At 40.7% G+C, this 21,245-nt stretch overlaps 1 protein-coding gene across 1 annotated transcript in view; it reads left to right on the top strand.

The window, feature by feature from the left end:
- Window positions 1-21,245, top strand: part of PRTG (protogenin) — a 73,927-nt gene that overhangs the window by 41,474 nt on the left and 11,208 nt on the right. The window contains 1 exon segment of the mRNA XM_071442065.1: window positions 20,999-21,094. Within this exon segment, the coding sequence (XP_071298166.1) occupies window positions 20,999-21,094 (96 nt within the window).

The raw sequence follows: 21,245 nt of genomic DNA, 5'->3' as shown, positions 1-21,245 counted from the left end.
ATGGAACTTTCTGCAGATGTTGGTACAAATGCCAGTTGTGCAAGATATGTGTATTAAAGACATTTCACTTACCCTGTGGCAATTAGAGTGCATCAGAAAATGAGAGTTCATGGTTGTCTCTAACCAGAGAACATTAGCATTGTTATTACAAGCACTGTTGATTGCTTGGTTGTGGGTAGCTTTGATATAACTACTGTAAATGACTGCAAATGTCTACAGGAGGACTCTTGATGGAAGTTTAATTATGATAGATAAAGCAGAATCAGCCATGTTAGTGTGAAATAGATGACAATGATTAAACATGGAATGCAGCAATATGTGTATTATGCTGCATATTTTTAGTCTTTTGTTGGTTCCTACCTTGTGTTCTGAGACGTGACCTCTCCTTCTCCAGTGTAGGTCTGCCCAGTTACTTCTGTGTGTTTTTAAACTGGATTATTTACATGATAGTCACCACGTAAATAGAATTAAATGATCTGATCATTTATTCTCAATATAAATATCCACAGTTTCACATAGACATTTGTTTGTTTTAAAGGTCTTTGCATTTATTTTTCAATAGCAGGCCATTTCCTAGTCCAGTGTAAAATTCCATTATTACTTGAACGTGCCACAGGAGCAGACCCTTGGCTGCATACCATGCATTTTTGCCTCTATTTTTAATTCCTCCATTGCTTCCTCCTGGTCTAGAAATTTTTCCCTCACAGAAAGTCTTTCATTGTGAGGCTTGCTAAGTCTGCTGGTACCAGGTAATGGTTCAGGATGTGTGTTCAGAAGTTGAAGTGAGTTTTGCTGGTGGAAGAGTTTGTTGGGGAACCTTCTGGTTTTACATTACCCATTGGCATTTTTTCCTGCCCCAATCTAGTACTTTTGGAAAAAAATTAGATTCTGTCAGACTCATGTGTGTGATGTACTCCAAAAAGTTTGGTCTTTATCAGAAAAGCTTCCCTGTCTGAAAGCTCTTCTATGTTCTGCCTCTTCCCAGTTCCAGAGAGGAGAAATAAAGCAAAGTGCATTTCCCAGTGTTCCTTGACTTGGACAATATTTCCAAGTGAAGAATTTGTCAAAGTCTGAATGACACAAAGGCACATTTTGTGACCCTGCATGGCACTCCCCTTTGGAAAGAGAGCTCCTGCTGAAGAATTAGCCAGCTACCTACTACACTTAGGATTCCCCCAGAGACTTGGCCTTCAGTTGTTTAATTTCCCTGGGATCTATTTATATTGTGTTACAGCCATGACTGTAGCTAAGCTTTAGTCCAGGGCAGCAAAGATGACAAGGTCATTCAACAGTCTATAGAAATTGAATAAGGGTGTGTAAGAAGAGTCACTGCAAAGAATTCCTCCAATTAAGCTGCCTGCTGCACATCACACAAGCTTCTCTTGTAATGATCCTGTTAAAGTGCTTTAAAGTTTCAGAAAGCAGCTGATAGGGTGGTGAGATAGCACACAGCAGTTTCATTTGCACCATATTGCAAATGAATGTGCTGGAAAATGTAAGTTTTAAAAACTTAATGGCATCTCTGACAGCGTTGATGCTATCTTTCTTAAGATTTGCAAATGCTTCAGTATTGAGAAGGAACACTAAGTGCATTTCATGTATTAATGCAGTCATTTCTGAAAGCTAGGGCTGTAATTTCAGTTTTATCCCATGTTTTGTTGGTGTCAAAATGTAGTCTCACATGCTTGTATCTGACAGTCCTGGAATACTGGAAATTGTGTATATGGGAACTGATATTGCTTTTTGTTTATAAGTTACTGTGGAAATTTAGTTTAGAATTCCCATACAAATTCAAGGATCCAGGCATTCCTACAGTTTCATGAAGTGATGGGAAAGAAACACAGGTTTTTCTTGAGAAATACTCTTTTTTTTTTCATTGTTAGCTGTTCTCAAATGGCATTAAAGAAAATACAGTTTAGTATTACAGATGTACTTTTTTCTGCTTGAGGTATTTTACATCAGATCAGACATCCACAGTTAGTGATATGCTGACTTGAGCAACAAGACAGCTCTGTTCAAAAATAATCAGAAATTGCTTTAGTTCTTAAAAAAGATCAACTAAAAGCTCAGTTTTCTTGCTTGGAAAGCCAGATGATTGCACTGCCTGCTGTATATACTGTGGTCATTATATTTACATTGTTACATAGTGGAAAGTGTGTAATAGCTCAGTAGGTGACCAGGACAAATATTATCATTTATTTCCACTGTTTACAGCTGGGTCAGTCTAGTGTTTACTCCTGCTGATTACATCCTTAAACTAAACCTCTTATCTGTCAATTCTCCTGATTGTGTGTAACAGCCTTGCTACTACTACTTATCAGCTAAAACATAAGGGATTTGCTGAGAGGGGAGGAGAAATTGGTCAAATTGCACAGGAATAAAACCAAAAGCCCTGGAAGTAAACTGGGTATGTTTAAAATCAGCTAACTGTGACCCCTTTCTCTTCCCCAGCCATGGCAGATAATGTATATTTGCAGTTAACAAGCCCAAGCTCTTGCCTGGTCCTGCTATGAGAGTGCTTCTGTGGCACCTCAATAAACAAGAGACACACATTCCTTGCTCCAGTCATGAAAGGCAGACCTGTCACCACTCTAAATGAGTCGTCTTCCAAATGCAGACGTGGCATATCTGCATATCATTTTTTCCTGTTCTTTTTTCCTTTCAGGTTTTGAAAGTTAAATTGTAGATTAGAAGAGAGAATGGAGGGAGCTTTATTACCCTGTGACTTTTTTACCTGTAAGATATCAAAGCAAATGCTTCTTTGATAAGCTTTTACCTCTTTTATATAAGAACCATACTGCATTTTACAGGCTGTAAATGCACACAGAGATCAAACTGGGTTTTGTGTTTTGTTGTGATTTACAAACTGCTGCATCGTGTTTTGTTTCCAGTGTATGGCAGTGCTAGTAATTTCTCCAGGGCTGTTTGTAGCAGAGAGCTCCCTTTAGGCTCAGATTCACCATCCATGCTTGTGGAAGACCAGGCTGAGTGGCAGAGGCAGGGAAGGCATCAGATCTCTGTCCTGTGTGGCATTTGTGCTCGTGTATTGTTGTTCTCTGTGCAGCTGGGTTGTACTGGGGGAGTAGCAGGAGGCTGCACAGTGCAAACACACTGACACAGGGTGGGCAGACACTGGTTCCACACTCACCCACTGGCTTCATGCCTTCCTTATGGAGGGAAAACACTACACTGCTCTGCTCAGGTGAAAAATGGATTCATCAGGGTTGTAAATTGAATTCTTACTGAATACAAAACTGAAGCTGATGTTGGAGTCTGTGGCCCTTTGTTGGAGCTTGTCAGCCTGGCTTCCATTGCATCAACTGTGTCTTGGGCAAAGCTTTATTTAAGCACTGAGTGGGAATCCCAGATAAATATCAGCTTGTTCTGAGCAGATTTGCTGGGGAGTAGCCAGTTAACTGTCAGCTGCTAATGCTGCATACCTTCTGTGCAGTTCAAGTGCCACATCTGTAAAAAACTGTAATGCCTTCCTTCCTGTGCAGTTCTGCCATTATTTGTTTTGCGTTGTGCAATGTTGCAGATTTGTATCATTATTGCATCTTTTCACTTTAATTTTTGTTCTTAAAAAGATTGCTGTGTCCTCTATGTTTTCTGTCAGAATTTAAATTTACCTCTATTAAAGAAATTGGATTTATATGTTTTTCTAAACCACATGACAGTTACTTCTGGCCATGTTTTTTAGTTTTTTGAAAGTAAACATTATTCTCATACAGTTCATTTCTAGTGGAAAGCTTTAATTAATTTTTAATGTCTTTGCCAATTTTAAATTACATCATTAAGCCTCTCTAGGTTACCAATTTAGTCAGTAATCAACTGCAGTAGGCACTGGACTACTGACATTTGTAACATCTGCATTAGCTGCATAGCTTGTTTTGGTGTTGATTAAAATGTTATGTATGACAGACCCTTATGAAGAGGAATCCCTGGGCTTTCTTTTACTTAACTACAGAGTCATGGAATGGCTCTAAAACTTGTGGAAATGTATTAATTTGTCAGCATGATAAGCACTTAATCTTGGGTCAGAAAGGTTCATTCTTTCTCTCTTAGTTAAGATCTTTCATGAACAGGTAGTTTGTGTTTTGGAAGGAGTTTTATGTCTAACATATTCTTATGTAACCTTCTGGAACATGCTCTGGTCCAGTTTGAACTCAGTTATCTGGGAAAATAGTGATGATATCCTCATTTAAACATGCCTTGACTTTCAACTTCCCAAGCTAGTGGCTCTTTGAAGGGGAAGGACATGGCAAGGGAGTAGATCCTCAGTGCAGAATAAACATTGAGTGTGCTGTACTTAAAAAATCAAAATCAAGAGTGCTAAGACAAGTTAAGCCCTGCTCTAGAGAGATCCTGTGAGCTGTCAGGATGGGGAAGTGTCACTGTTTGGGACAATGCCTTGTAGCAATGTTCAAGGTAATAATGTAAAGATAAGGGCTTTGCTAAGGCAACAGGAGCAGCTGTGTTCCATGGGCCCACTCCAGCAGCATGGAGGGCTTTTGCCTATTTTTGAGACTTTTGCCTCTTTATCAACCATCCCCATAACTGAGTTGGACACGTTTTTCTCAGGGGATCAGATTAATTGTGTCACAACTCAAAGAACTGGAATCAAGGGTGCTTTAAAGTAGGAGGAGAGGATTTTTTGCACTCTGACAAAAAAACTTGCCAGCCTGTAGTGAAGCAAAATGTGTTGTCCTCGGGGTATTTAAAGGTAAACTTTTCCATGGTGGGAAAGCGATTAGAATCTTGCAGGAAATGCTCTCTGCTGCTCTGTGGTCCTGGGGTAGGAATTCCACCGTTTAGAGCTAAACCTGTGTGGGAATTCAGCTGGGAGATTGTGTCATGTTGATTGAGTAACAGTGAGGATGCATGCAAATAGTGTTGCATTGTTCATTTGCTGGAGCTGAAGGTTAAAATTTGCTTCATGAAAGGACATATTGATCGCTCCTTACAATAAGAAGGTAGTAAATAACTTTAAATTAAGAACCACCAAAATGTTTTAAAGTATTACAATGAGTATATAATAAGTATGTTTTGATAGCTGTAAAGTAAAAGTGGCCACTGAATAAAGACTTAATTTCTTGAAACTGGAAATTAAGTTAAATGTATAAGCCCCATTTAAAGCTAAAAATGAGCAAGCAGATAATGATGGCAGGAATGGCCAGATAAGTGATAAAATTTCTTAAATAAAACAACAAAATAAACCAAACAAAAGAACCCCAGAAATCTGAACTGCTGTGTACATTCCTGCTGTACAATCCTTTTTCGATTTAAACAGACCTTTAAATATGGTGGGTGGTTTTTTACCCCTCCTTTTTTTTCCTGGAATGAGAGGATTTGTCTCTGGGAGACAGCATTATTTAATTTGCTATTTATTGGACTTCATTAGTAAAATACTTAAGTCCTGGATTGCAAAGAAACTGCTCCTTGGAGAAAGCTTAGAGAAAACTCCTGTTATAGGAAATTAAATCAACATTGTCCATTAATCATACTGCATGTCAACCCCCAGGCCTCTCTTGATTGTTCTTGGTGAATGTGAGGAACCATTAGATGTGTGAGGTCCTTAAAGGTCTGAGTAAGTCAAAGGGGAAGAGTTTAAAAAAATGCCACCATTAGCACATGAAAGAGACTTCAGAGTGGACAGAAGAAAACATTTGCTGTACAGGGCTAGTTACATTTCTTAATTTTTTTTCCTTTTTTATTTATTATTTTCTTCCGTTGTTAAACAACAATCCAGATGTGATCCAAATGTTAATTTAATTCATCCTGAAACTTTTTTTCATTAACTTTTTTTTGGGGTCATGTTACTAGTTGTAGTTAGATGGGAAAGGTAAGAATGGGGGATCTTTGTGATTTCTGTGTTAGTGATAAGTAAACACATTTCTAAAGCTGAGCTAGAATGTCTTCTGGTAGCTTCCCTGTCTTCAGTAACACCTTGGTTATATATTTGCCATGAAGGCATTATTGCTAACAGAAGCATTTTTTCAATTTTGGGAAAAGATGCAATTGTGAAAAAGTGCATGTTTGCTTTTTTCAGGCTTCCTGCAGTCACACTTCTGTGGCAAATGAAGGGGGGGATGCAGGAAGCAGGGAAAAAAACAATCTTGTGTTGGAAGAAGCCCCTCTTGCTGTAAAATATCTCTTCCAAATCTGGGATTTTAAGGTTTTTTTTTTTTTATTTCTTTGTTTTTGGTTTTTTTGGTGGGGTTGTCTTTGGTTGGTTGGTGGGGGGGGTTTTTTGGGGTTTTTTTTTGTTTGTTTGCTTGTTTGGTTTTTTTTTTTTTTTTGTTTTGGGTTTTTTTGTAGGGGTTTTTTTGTGGGTTTTTTTTGGGGGGGTGTTTTGTTTTTTGTTTCCAATCTAGGAAAAAAGGTTAGAATTTTTAGATTTGCATAAAAAGTGTTATTTCAACATTTATACTCACTTTCACAGTGGTTTTTTTACCTTTATCATAGCCGAATATTGTACCCCTGTTCAAGCTGATTTTCATTCAGAACAAAACCACTTGTTGCTGCATGTACTTGTAGAAACCAGGACAGGGAAATCATTCTGATCCTCTTTGGTAGATCTGTGGAAGACTTGAATTTTCTGCTTCTGGTGGTATCCAGTTGAACATGCTGAGGGTTTTTTTACAAGTGACACTTTTGTATACTCAGACAAAGGAGGAGTATACAGAATCCTGTGTGCAAATACACCTTGAAAATGTGGATTTTTTTAATGGAGATGGTTTGGGATGATGGGTAGGATGGTGTATGTGAGAGAAGAGAGAGACAGATGGGTAGATGTTGCACTGCTGTGCCTTTAGTCCATTTACCAACTTTCTCCCTTGTATATTCAAGGTGCAGGGAGGGCTGTGCTCACAGCCTGCTGCCCAGCTCAGTGTGTGTGTGTCTATATCTGCATATAGACACTGTTGGGAGAAAAATAGAATATCTTTGATCCTCTTTATCTTAGTCTAGCCCAGCCTTCTCCATCACAAGCATACCTCTCACTGTGTTAGTACATTGTATTCATTGTTATTTCCATGATAATTTCTAATGGCCTAATTTGGCCTTTTTTCCTCTCTTCATGTCTTGGCTGCCTTCTTACAGCTTCTCACCTGTCTTTATTTAATCTCTCATAGTTTCCCATCAGCCCTTGTTGCCTTGGTGACAATCACTTGCTTTAGAAATCTCCATCTGTAGCACTCCCTACCAGTTGTTTGTGCTGGAAGACTTTTCTCAGAGGTAGCTGGGATGTATAAAGTCTGTGTGCTATCCAGGCAGAGTAGGCAGGGCTGTGTTTGATATCACTGTCAGATAGGCATCCTTCTCCTTCACAACTGACAGCCCGATCTTGCTTCCAGGCCAATCAAATATCTGAAGGAAAGCACCAAGCACAGTCCAGTTGCAGGACAGCAAAGTGAGCTGCTCAGTGTGATTCAGGGTGCAGGCACGAGAGCAGGGCTCTCCAGCTGACCCAGCAGTGCCTACACCTCCCTCTTTCCTTGAGCCTCCTGCTGGAAGATCTGCCTCCCAAGGGTCATCTTCCCCCTTGCTGGAGCCTGCCAGTGGGACCTGAGAGCCTGTGCTGTCTCCTGTGTCCCTGTGCAGGGCAGCTCTGCCTGCAGCATCCCCCTTAGGCAGTTATTCTTATTTCCACTTTGCTGATAACACATGTTCATCTGTCTGTGCTGAGAACACCTGCTGTGCTCTTCAGCAGTTTGTCAGCATTCCCACGAGTTTCACAGGTGAGTGAGTGTCCCATGGTACACGTGGAACACAAGGAAGAGAAGAGTCCTTTTCATGGACTGCTCAGGTACTGCTGGTTTAAGCTGAGTGTGACAATGATACCCCTGCAGTCTGTACTGAGCTGTGAGTCTCCAGCTTTCCAGCTTTGCATTCAGTCTATTAGATAACAGCTCCCCCTTGAGGGAAGTGTCTTTTGTTAATAAACTCATAGCTCTGGGATCGGTGGAGGTTTTTGGTAGGTTTGAGTGTCACAGTTTCACCAGGCTGGATAAAACAAAGCAGACTCTTGGTAGCTGTGCTGAGTCCTGAGTCCTGAGCAGCTGCCAGGGCTCCCTCTGCTACCTTGGGATGTTGTTCAGCTCCCAGAATTCATCCAAGTGCAGCTCAGAGCACCATAAAGTAGCAAAAGGCGGCACTTTTGGAAGAAAACACCCCACATTTCTTGTGTACTGTGTGAATTTGTGCCGCTGCTCTCTGTGCTTGCACACTTGTGACATTTGTGTTGGGGCACAGGATGGGTGGGAAGTGGCAGAGGAAGGCAGCAGGGAGTGCTGAAGGGTGAGGGGAGCAGGCTGGCTTCTTTCAGCAGCAGCACAGCTAATGCTGCTTTAAAATGCTCATCAAGCTGCAGGCTCAACAGAGCATTTGTAAAGCTGAGCTGATGATGGGAAAGCCTTTCAGTTGTACAGAGGGAGATAGCTAGCTAAGAGTTAAGTAGCTGTGTGTTTATTTTACTTAAGCAATCAATCAGTCAGACTGCTTTCCACTTCCTAAGTGTTGTATAAACTTCATATGCACAGGGATTACATCAAGATAATTTTCTTCTCCTTTTTTTCAATCAAGATATTGATATAGGTTGAATTTAAATCTTGAATGCATTAGAAAAGTTAACAAAAGTAACTTTCATTATTAATTGTATCCTACTCATTTGCTCTGTACCTTTCAGTTTGTTAATACAATGTTTGACAGGTATTAAATGCTTGTTCTTCACAAAGCTATTAAATAATACAGTAGGTAAGGCCGAAGATTTACATTGTAACTTTTCTGTGGTCAAACATCTGGACAACAGTAGCATTGCTTCCTACAAAAACCAATTTTGTGCATTAAAAAGAAAAGTTGAACATGTTGAAGGAAAAATTTAAATCAGAACAAAGTCCCATGTATATAATTATGGAAAATACTTTACAGATATAAGAAACTTTCTAGAAGAAAAGGGCACAGTAATTAAAATTCTGCTGCAGTTTCTGCAGAGGTATACTTTATTTTCCATGTTGTTATTGTTATTTTGAGCATCCTTTAAAGTACAGTAGTTTTTTTACCTGTAGTAAATACTATCTATATTAAAAACATGTAATGTTGTAGTCCATTTCCATGTGGGGAAAGATACACTTTTGTCTTTATGAAATACCACAAAGTGTAAAATAAGTAGTAGATACTGTGTTGTCCGCCAGAAGAGCAAAAGATTTTCAAAAGTTTGAGGAAGCCAGAAATCTTTCAGGCTACTCTTCTTGTTTAGATGCTTCTTTGTGTGGACATTAAGCATCCTAGTAGAAGGGTACTCAGGCCACAGTTCACTGAGTAAAGGATTTGAGCACCTGAGAGTATGAGGTCCAAATTCAGCTTGCACATGTTGACCTCTTTTACACCACCTGCAAGATTTGTCTGTGGTGCTTTCAAGAGTTGGTGTTTCAGAAACTTGGTCTTAATTAAATAGTCTTCAAATAAACCATTAACATCTATTTAACTAAAGGCAACAACATCATTAACTTGCACAGCTGCTGCCACTAATACAGAGTGTGTAATCCCCCTGATAAATTATCTTAGAAAGCAGAGTCTTGGCCTGGAAAGAGATGAACACAAGATGCCATTGAAATACTGTTTTGGGGAAAATCAGTGTGGAGATGAAAAGTTATTATAATTTTTACAGAGAAGCAGGTTGTCCTGGCCTTCTAGATGGGTATTTTCAGCATACTGAAAGCACTCAAAAATGAGTGTAAGTATGTATTATATCAGGCTTCATTGCCTGGTGACAAGCTGTCACTTACTGTGTTCTTTTAATAAATGTTTCAGTGCAAATTGATAGCACAAAACTCATTTATGAATAGCTTCTGCTAGTGTGCCATTGGATGTAGCAGTGGTGAATATTAGAGCCAAGGATGTAATAGGGTCCTGGATATTTCTATTGTCATTACAACTGGAAATTTTCTTTAGGGCATGTTTTAGAAGTTTGGGATGTGCTGCATGCAAATGTAAAGGGTAAAAATAACACTGCTGTGCCAAACCATTAGGGAGGTGGTTCAGCATAATCTAAATGTAGTTAAAATGAATACCCTTCCTAAATGTCAAAGATATGCAACCAGTCAGAGACACTGAAGGGAATGAGGCCTCTAAGAAGATAGGGAGGGAAAAGTAACAGACTTGTTCATGTATGGCAGAGATCCTGCAATGCATTTCACAGCTGAGGAAACAGAGCCCTGTGTCCTCAGGCCATCACACTTCAGGTGGAACTACCTGCTGAGCTAAGGCATTTGAGATGAACTCTTTACAAGTACTGTTAGCTGTCTTCCCTGCTTCCTGCTTTACTAAGGTGTAATTGGAAAATATTTAGCATTATATGATGGATTTTCAATGAATAATTTATATTAAAAGTAGGGTGATAGAGAAAGCTCAATGCCACCCCTTTTGTAGTTGGAGGGTTTTTTTAATGCATCTGGACTTCAGCAAATTAAATATGAGAGTTGTAATATTATCAGTAAATGTATCAGTCTAGCTGGCAGCTCATGACAAGTGGACCAGTTTAGCAATTTCACTATGAAATTTGTCAGCTGTCTAGGTTAGTTTGCCCCCTTTTTCCTATATTCAACCAATGAGTGCCAAATTTTGAGCTTCCTTAAAAAGCTGCTCTATTTACATGGGCAGACAGTCTGTATGAGAATAGTTCAGTGCCCACACAACTGTGCATGCCCCAGGCCCATGGACACAGTGCAGGTGGGTGTCTGTCTGTCCTGCAGTGCCCCTTGGCTGCCTGGTGTCCTGCAGTGGGAGGGAGCCCTGGGTGAGCAGAACAGGGCCTGTGACACCTGCAAAAACAGAACATCCTGCTGAAGGCTGGGCCCTAATTGTAGATGCAGCTGGATAGAGCCCATGCAGCCAAAATTTGCCTTAAGAAAAATACAGTGGTGGTTTCCTCTTGCATGTATCTTGTTTGTTTTCCTGTCATGATGGACTTGTTTGACACCTAACAAGTGTTTTAGTGCAGTTCCTTGTTACCCTCTGAAGGAGGAAAGAGCCAGGCTGATTTTTAGTTGCCCTGCCTGAAACGTTTGCATCTTGCAGTCATGCTTGCAACAGCACAGACCTTAAAGTCTGAGATCTGAGTCACCAGACCACAGATGTTTTTGCAATGAAACCGTGCACCTCCTACAAAGTCACTGTGGTGCAAGTAATGATAGATAGTGTTTTCATTTTGCTGCACAAAAGGGTCAAAATGGCACGGGGAGTCCATGACAGACCAGCAGAAAATGTTGGTTCTGAAAGGAAATTTATATCATAGCTCCAGGGGGAAGTTTGGGCGCTGTGAACAGATTGCCTTTGTCATTGTGTGCAAATGTGTTGTTTGTAAGGTGATGCTGGATGTCAGGCAGTCAGTGCATATGTATGATAGATCTTGGTACCTAAACAAATGTTAAACCAAATTTGGTAAAGTGCTTATTGAATTGTGTTTAGGTGTATATTCTGGAAGCATTCCTCTTAGCATGAAGGCCAGGCAAATTGTCTAAACATTCTTTCTATCTGCAACCCAGAAATGTCAGTCTCTACTGGGGAGATCATCTTTTCAGCCTCTTGCATTTTACAGAAGAGACCTTTTATAGCATGCTCCTGTTTTGTAGCAGCATTTCTGTGTGGGTTGTTCCTTTCCCTTTTTCCTGAGGCACTGTAGTAATGTTTGATTCACTGGCAGTGTTCTGTCACTTGTGCAGGGCTCACTGCTGTGTGTAAGGGAACCTGTTGTGTGGGGTGGCACATCCTGTTTGGATCACTGCATGAATTCTCAGTGGACATGTGTGTGTTAGTAACTGGGTAATTACAGCTCTGCTGGCTCCTTCGGACACTCTCCCTCCCCCTCTCCCTCCCTTTCTTCTTGCAGAGATGGCCTCTCTACATAATTCCATTAAAGTGATTGTGCTCCGAGGGGTGGACTCAGGGGCAGTGCTCTCATCTTTCAAAGCAGGACCAATGAGCTATGTGCTTTCCACTGGGCAGCAACAAAAGAAAAGGTCTCTTAGAAGAAAAGAAGAGCACAAAAGATCAAAATTAGGTGTTTGTCCAGGCCTCTGGTATTGCTTTCAAGTTAGCTTTTGAGGGCTCACTTTGAAAACGGTGAGCCAGGCTAGTTAACATAAGGGTGTCTGCTGGTTTAGAGAGCATTGTTAGAATAATATTGGAAGAGAGCTTTTTGCAATTGAACAGTTCTCTGAAATGCAGGAGAAACACAGGGACTGGTGGCAGACCTTAGAGCCATGGTGGGAATGTCCTACACCCTTGAGGAAACCGAAAAAACTTAAAATCCTTGAGATTTGCTTCACTTACTTTAAAAAGATTAGAGGGCTTTAGATAGTTCTTATTTCTGTGGGCCCCAAAGGCTGCAATGCTGTGTGCTGGGAGCTCATCCTGCCTGCCAGCCCTCCCCCAGCAGTTTGTGTATGAAGCTGCTGTTGTGCTGGTGGGCAGTAGGAGAGGTGATGTTTTTACTGCGAGGGGGTGTGAGGTGTTGTTTGTCCTGGGGCCCTCGGAGGGGATAGCACAAAGCTACAAAAGGGATACAGACCCTTTTCAGATTTAGACAAATAAGCCAGAGCCATCCAAAGCCCTGGAAAGCCAGACTGTTTAGCTGGATCGATTCACATGTGTCATATGTTCCAGTTTCTACCAAAATAAACTTTTACAATGTTGTACAAAGAACAAATTGCTTAGTTTCTACTTCAGTTATTTGGTTTGCAAGGAAAACACGAGTATCACAGGCAGTCTTTGTTCTACCAAAATGTTTAAAGTTACTTTTAAATTGAAAAAGAAGTCATGACATATAAAATATTGGTAATTTGTAACTATCAAATTACCTATTTGATAGTTACAAATTACCAATATGTAATATATTTACCTATAGTACCTATTACTATTACAAATTATCAAATTTGTAACTATCAAACTATCTTAATGTGATATTAAAAGGTTGAGATTTAAAATTTGATCAATTCAGTTGTGCAACCAATTGCAATTCCAATTCATTTAAAATAAAAGAAATTAAATATTATTTGAAGCCAATAATAATGCTTAGAAAGTGCATATCCAGAGCTTCAACAAGTTTTTAAGAACTGTAATAGAATATGGTTGCTTAACTCTGTTTAATTGTTTAATGATATGTATAAATAAGGTAAAAGGGCATTTTTTAGAAAAGTGCAATAAAATCCACTACTGAAAATCTGAGAGGGAATACCTGCTTTAGGGAAGAACAGACCTGAGTCTGTATCACCCTCCTGCCTCCCAGCTCTGTGCTTGTGTTTGGCTTGATGCACTTCTCTCTGTCCTTTTCCTCTGCTACATTTGAAATGCATTTGCTTATTTTCCTAATAAGTTTCTGCTGTATTTACATTACTTTGCTTCAAAAGTACATTTTTAAGGATAGTATTTCTCAGTGCTCTTCCTTTCCCACCCTTCCCCCTTAATAATTCCCCTGGACCTCTGTTGCTTGGAGCAGACTTTGGCTAGCCCCAGATTCGGTGTCAGAGGCCGTGACCCCATGTCAGAGCAGCCCATGCTGCTGGCCTCTTCTTTGAATAATTATCTGGAGTTTATTGTCTTGAAGGGATGGGCTTGGGGGCAGCACAGTCACCCTGGCAAACCAGGCCAATGAGCTCTCCAGCCAGACCACTGCCCAACAATGGACCTGTAGGTTACACAAAAAAATCCAGCAGCACAAAAGATTAAATTAAAAATGGACATTTGGACATGGAAGTTTTGTCCTTAGAGCAACTATTTTTTCAGTCTACTGTGGGTTTGATACTTTTAACTGAAAGGAAAAAAGTATTATTTTAAATGTTGTATCCAAGCTAGAATGAAGTTGAAATATTTTCTTATCTCCTTCCTTAACTGTTAGAATGGCCGTACTGGCTGTAGCTTAAGAAGTTGTTTCTAGGTTTTTAGTCACTGAACTCTGCTTAAAACATCAAGACACCAAACCTATTTTTTTTCCTCTAGAAATTTAGTGCTGTACCAATTATTTTATAAACAAGACCCCCCAGTAGTTTAATTTCTATCCATATTTCCCTTTTAAATTGTTGAGAACAGGGATATCCAAAACAGGCATGAAAGTGTGTTTCAACAGTGAATGATAGTAAAATGTCCATTTTCTTTCATCTTCCCTATCTTTTCCTCCCTGCAAAGAGGACTTTAAATGTCTGAAATCCAGATTGTGGGGTGCTGTCTCTTCTTATCAGGACTGAATGAAAGGCTGCTGGAGGTGGACTCGCTGTTCTGGAGGGGTGGAAAAAAAAAAGAAGTTCTTTCATGGTCTGACCTCGGATTCTTTCTTAATTTTATCTAGCCCTGACCTGTTGGCTCTGCTCTGGCTCCTTTCAAGGCCTTCAGAGCTTCACAAACTTGCAGCAGCTGAAAGAAACAATGACAGGGCTTTTAGGGGCTGCAATATTACACTCTCTTGTAACCTTGGCTAAGTAGCCTGTAAACAGATGCTTTCTCTGAAGCATTTGCCAAAAAGCCAAAATTTTGGCTGTGTTGATATCAGCAAACACTTTTTAACACTTTTGGTTTGGGACTCCTGATTTTATATTCAATCTAAGCTTCAGCTGAATGAGGAGTTACCCAGAGTGTGCCTTGTGTGTACAGTATATAAAAACTTGCTGTTACAGGTTTTATACTTATCTTTAATGCTGTAAATTTACCCAGGACAGAAGAATCGTATGAAAACAAATTATCAAAATCTGAATGAGATAAACAGATTTGAAGATAGTGTCAATATGTAATCAGGACATTTGTATTTTTCTGTATTCTTTTGAGAAGGAGGGATGGAACTATACAATGATTAGGATTTTTCATTGGTTGTGTTGTTAGTCTCATGCTGCTTTAGTCTTAGAGAGTTTTAATAATGTAATACAATATTGAAAATGGAATTTTTGTTCCTGTGAATGTGGAAGTGACTTTATTTTTCTTAGTAACTTTTTCTAAAACTTTGGTCTGTGCAATCTTGGTAATTTAAGAATGAGGTAGCTGCATGATAAAGTGCTTCACCAGCTGCAAAGTGATTAGAAGCACGTTTCTGTTTGTAGCGCTTTAAGTGCAAACACAGGCATTTAATCTTTAAAAACGGGTGCCTCCCGTTTCTCCAGCTGTGTCCACTGGAGGTGCATGAGGACACCACCTGGCTGCTGTGAGCTATAACTCTGCCAGATGGAATGAGCCTTCCCCTCCCCATGGCTTCAAAGCAGAGAACCTCGAGGTGCTTTTGCCTACCACTGTGTCTATATTTACTAGAGCATTTATACTATCCCAGGCTCTCAAAACTAGGCTCTGAATGTTGAATCTGTACTAAAATCTTAAGTGTTGGGAAAGAAAATGGGAGTATCTGAATATGAATATTTCTGACTGGCAGCTGTTTTGTAGTTGCAAGTTTTCCCCTTCCTGAAAGAGACATAGAAGATTTACATGGAAGCAAGGCTGATGGCAGGAGTAAAAATACTGAATAATTTCACGCTGGTGCAATAAAATGTGGATGTTCCAATGAAGTGTAGAGCAGCAGAACTGCTAATAAACCTCAATTCTTGGTGATATTTTTGCAGTTTCTCTATTTCTCACATCCAGACAGATAAACAGCTGTGGTTCTCCCTCCATGCTGGGAATGAAATGAGTTGTCACCAAACCAGGTTGGAATATGTGAGTGCACTGTAGTATTTGTCTTGAAGAATCTGTATCTGCTGTGACCCTCCTGTCTGCTTTCTGACAAGCTAAATATAATCTCTAAGGTTATATATCAGGGATGTAAGACAGTGAAATACACCAGTAAATCATTGTCATCTGAATTCTTACTGAAATTCAGCTACTGTAAAGTTTTAAGTTTTTCCAAGTTACAATCCATGTTTTAAATTATAGTTCAGCTTAATTTTTTTGCCTATACTTGCAGTACTTAACTTAGGTCTGGTTTGACTCTGAGGTGTAGAACCCATTCATAGACTCACAAAATGAAGGCAAGGCTCCCCCATGTGTCCCTGTGCTGAAAGGCCTACCAGGCTGGATCTGCAGGACTCACTGCCAACGTTTATGGGAGATGAATGACAGGATTTGGGGTTTAAAGGTGATATTCCAGAGGAACATCACTAGGGAGCAGTGACCTACCTACAACTACTGCCATTGGAAAATGAGGTTGAGCCAACATAAATTGCAAACCAGTGATTTTTGGGACAGTATCTGTTTTGATATTTGAAGTTAATGAAAATAAGGCATAAACAGTAGGCACAAGATAGTTTTTCCTACTCTTATTTTATAGGAATATTTTTGCCAGAAGCAAAATTTATGCCTCTGATGGAAGTGTTACTCATGTGTTCTTAATGCTGATAGGTTTTAGTTACACAAAAAAGGTGTGTGCAGCAGATCCCTTGTGTGAAGCTACTCCAACTTACTACATCCACTCTGTGATGTCTTTTAAGTCAATCTCTTTGTGTTCCAGATGCACTCCTGTAATAAAGTATATGAATTAGCTTTAGTGTGTTACTATCAGCATCACTGCCAATCCCCTGAGTTGTACAGTGTAGGTTTTTTGTCCTTTCCACCAGCTGATTTAAGTAATAACAATAAAAATACCTATTAAAGACCTCTAGGTGCTATGACAATTTTAACACAATCTAATATCAACAGCACAAAACCCCCCAAATGATATTTAACAGAAACAAATTAACTTTAAAAAATTCTGCCAGTTGGTAAATGGACTACAAAATTGTTCCTGTTCACCTTAGGACTGGGAACAAGCCTTCAACCTCTACACAAATGCTGGCAATTGTAAGAGAATTAATTGAAACAATTCAGTGTTACCAGTTTTTCAGAGAAGTTTTGAAAATGCAGAGATGAAATCTTGATGTGTGGTTTTTTTACTCAAGTTGAGCAGGCTGAGTAAATCCCTGCACCTGCTTTGTTCCTGAGGAGCTGTGATTTTCTGTGGAGGGATGTGTTCCTCCTGGGTCTGTTATGAGCAGGACTGTTCCCTCCAAGCCTCCTGTGCATGGATGGTACACACTGAATCTGAGACTGTCAGTCCCCAGGTGGCCATGCTATCCCCAGTCTTTTATCACTGATTCATGTGTAAACTACTCAAGATACCTGTGCTGGTTAAAGATAAAGCTCCTGAAGTTTGTTTTCTCTCTATGGATGTGTCTGGCTTGGAGTGTTTGATCCAGCTGGTGAACTGTGAGATGAAAGTGTTTGTGCCAGGTGTGTGTTAGGATTGCCACTGAGCAGTAAATCATATCATCGGCTGAAAATGAAATGTAAAATTGTTAGAAATATTCTAAACAAAGGCTACTTCAGACAAAAAATATTTCTCACCACCTCATAAAACAAATAGTGAGTGTTGGAACTGAGGCAGGGCTTTGGCAGAGCCTTGGTTGCTGTGTTTGGCACATGGTGAAAAGAGCTACCAACGTGGATCTGCATCTTGGTGGTGTTTTGATCTGGTCCTTCCTTACCTTATGTGTGTACTCTGTGAAGAAAGTTTCACATCAGTTTCTATTGCAGCTCAGTACACTACCTTTGATTCTTCTGTTCTCCTTTTTAGGTGACTGTACATTTAGGCTTTCCTAGGCCAGTACTCCTCCCTCCTCAGTTGCTATTTCAGTTCTAGAAACCAGCAGAAGGGTTTAACCATAGATGCCCTAATGTGTGACAGCTTAAAAATTCTGACATTGCTTTTGGCTTGAACTGGTCCTGCTACCAATTAAACCATGATATCATGAAGTGGAAATAACCCTGGTTTTCAGATGGTATAGACTAGCTGGGAGGCTTTAGTTTTAAAAAGGTTTTCCTATATAAAGATAATTCTGCTTGAAAGTTCTTGTATTACACAGGAGTAAGAAGAATAGCACTCAACATTGTGCTTCTTCTATATGTAAAGTGTTAAGGATACCTAAAGAAAGATTTTAAAACCGTGTTTTTCTCAAAGACATTTGAACTTTTTTGGTGGGAGTTAGTTTTTTTTGCCTTTCTTCCACATCCTATTAGTCCTGCTTTTCTCCTCAATCAAGTGTTAATGAAGAATTCAGTTAAAAAAAAATGCGGTGAGGATAAACAGATCTCACAGGCTCCTCATTCAGCTCAGCAGGGCACTAGAGCTCGGCTCTCCCTCATTTCACAGTGAAGATGATCAGTTCTGGGTGAGCACTTTCAAAGGGCAGGGAGTTTTTGAAGGTGCTCGGCAGGATGATGGATGGATGGCCGTGCCTGTCACGCTGTGTCCTGCGGAAATGCGGCGGGGGCAGCGGGTGGAGGAGCACCGGGGGGCCCCGGGCTCTGCCCCATCCCGGGCTCTGCCCCATCCCGGGGCCCTGCGCATCCCGGGCCCTGCCCCATCCCGGGGCTCTGCCCCATCCCGGGGCTCTGCCCCATCCCGGGCTCTGCCCCATCTCGGGGCTCTGCCCCAGCTCCGGCCCCTGCCCCAGCTCCGGCCCCTGCCCCAGCTCCGGCCCCTGCCCCAGCTCCGGCTCTGCCCCATCCCGGGGCTCTGCCCCATCCCGGGGCCCTTCCCCATCCCGGGCTCTGCCCCATCCCGGGGCTCTGCCCCATCCCGGGGCCCTGCCCCATCCCGGGGCCCTGCCCCATCCCGGGCTCTTCCCCATCCCGGGCTCTGCCCCATCCCGGGCTCTGCCCCATCCCGGGCTCTGCCCCATCTCAGGGCTCTGCCCCATCTGGGGCTCTGCCCCAGCTCCGGCTCTGTCCCGGCTCTGCCCCAGCTCGGCTGGCACAGGGCACTTGTTAATAGCAGCCTCCGGAGCGTGGTCCCAGTGAGGCGTTAAAGTGTCCCGATGAGCTCTGATTTAAATTTAATTTGGTTTTGAATCCTTGGTTGCACACTAATATGTGTGTTCCTACCGCAGGCTAAGAGCTTGGGAAGGTCTTTCTGCTTCTCTGAGATGCATGCTGTAATATTCCTCAGCAAGGCACCCTAGATTTTGGTGTATTCGAATCACTTGAAACTTGGAAAGATTTTTATCATTTATCCTTTTGGTTGGGCTAAGTGTTCTTAAATTCACTTTGCATTTTTACAATTTTAAAAAAAGATTACAATTCTTTACATATAACATCTCCCTATTTTTCTGAATTTTCAATATTAGAATTCCATATTTTCTTTTATCGCATGCTTAAGACTATTCTTTGTGTTTGTATCCATCTCCTTATTTTTCTGATTTGTAATTTGTTTCCTAGGAACAGCTGATGTCATCTGTTGTAAAAGTGCCATTGTAAAGTGGAAAAAACCTTCAAAGCAAATGAGAATTCTACTCTAGTTTAAAAACCCATGTTTTGTTTTTTTTCCTTCTACATTTTGTTATTTACATTGCCTTCTAGTGATGTTAAAGTCTTCAAAAATGGGAATGCCCTCTTCTTACCTATTCTACCATTAAGGTCAAACACATCAAAGAAATTCTTCAAATATAATAATCCAAATACAGGAGCCCTTCTGCTTTTGCACCTATATTTGGATTTTGGTAAAATAACCTTTCCAAAAAAACCATAAAATACATAGAGATATTAACTCTATTTAGTGATATCTCATTTACAGCTGATATGGTTAACTACAGCACAAAAAGCGTCTATTTCAAAATAAATACTGAAAGATTTTATAAAGGGCATTATTAGGAATTTACTCTGCCACCTTTCCAGAAGCATCCAATCATTTCCTTCAGCTGGTGTTGCTGGTGCAGTGACTTCAGAGGGAGCCAATGATCTGATGGAAACAACAGTCCTATTCATGGTCAAGGAATGTCAGGACTTTGTGTCCTGTTTATTTCATGAGAGGCCACATCAAATCTCAGCTAAAAGGAGAAAGGGGAGAGCTTATTTTGAGAGGGGACAATATTATGGTATCTTAGGGCAAAGAAAAAAGACATGAGCAAGATCAGCGCAGTTCTATGACATCTGAACCTTCCACAAATCTTAATTAAAAGCAATAGGTTCATGTCATCAGAAGAGGAGAATATCTCAGTGCCTACATTAGTCCTGGGGTGAAGTTTAGCTCACATGAATTGGTAGCAAACACTGCCCCCCTGCACATCACTGTTGTGTGCAAGGGGTTGGTTGCAAATGCAGTTGCAAGGGAGTGGCTGCAGGAAGCAGAGCAGCCACCCTGGAGCCTGAACTCGGCCCCCTGTGGGTGCCCCTCACCATCACCACTTAGAGAGCTCCAGGGCCCTTCCCAACTCATTCCTCTGCAGCAATTTTTCACTTGGATCAAGGCCAGTATATCATCAAGAGAACAGAGAAGCAGCAAACTGAAATGTGGCCACCCAAAGGTGTGGGCAGAGAAAGGGAATGGGGAGATCATTCCAGCTTGGAATGGTGGCCCTCTAGGACTGCCAGAAGCAGCTTTCAAGAAGACATATGGAGGCAGAATTTCCTAGTCAAAGCATTATTAACAATCCCTGTTGTTTCACAGTTTATCTTCTTCAGAGCCTGGAACCAAAACATTTCCCATTTCTTTGCTGGATGCTGTCCTGCCATTGCTTTGACTGCCCTGCTTCCTTGCAGCTTGTGTATCCAGAAACAAATGTTGGTCTCTGTGGACCTCCTGCTAGAGGTTTTAACAAATCTTTATTAAAGGTCTGAAAACAGTATGCTGAATTGTACTGTTAAATCTAGCTCTGTAGCTGTGAAGGTGTGGCTTTTTTAACAGATAGAAATGTGGTATTTGTCCTACTCCCATTGATTTTGTTACAAACCTTTGCTTTATGCTGTTGCAAGTCCCATTGGGAGATAACTGACTGTTTCTGAGCAAAGAATTGGGGGAATTTGAAGGGTTGGAGAAAAAGACAGGCTTCCAGGCATCCAGCCTGTCCATCAGTCCACTGCTCATAGCAAACAAGTTTTGAAACAAACTTTCCAGAGCATCAATTTGTCTCACTCTCTGTAGAAGTCCATATCCTTTTTTTTTTTTTTCTTTTTGCTTAAGCTTAATTATTCCTTTGCTTTTTCTGTCTTTCTGCAGATCCTAGAAGAAAGTATCATGTAAGGCTGCTGGCATACAACAGTATGGAAGAAGGTTATCAGGCTGACCAAACAGTCAGCACTCCAGGATGTGTCTGTAAGTGTTGTAGAGGCATGAAGAATTTATTGAGAGCTGAGGTGTTTCAGGGTCCCAGCAGCTCTGTGTTTTTAACTTTTAAACAATGAATTAATTCTGTGTAAAACTGAGAACAAAAAGGATCATATCAGTGACAAATACTGCAACTGAG

This window comes from Agelaius tricolor, unplaced genomic scaffold, assembly GCF_023055355.1.
Source record: "Agelaius tricolor isolate 1412-34295 unplaced genomic scaffold, bAgeTri1.0.p SCAF_16, whole genome shotgun sequence".
Lineage (NCBI taxonomy): Eukaryota > Metazoa > Chordata > Aves > Passeriformes > Icteridae > Agelaius > Agelaius tricolor.
Note: the sequence above shows the minus strand (reverse complement) of the source record. Positions and strands in the feature narration are given on the sequence as shown.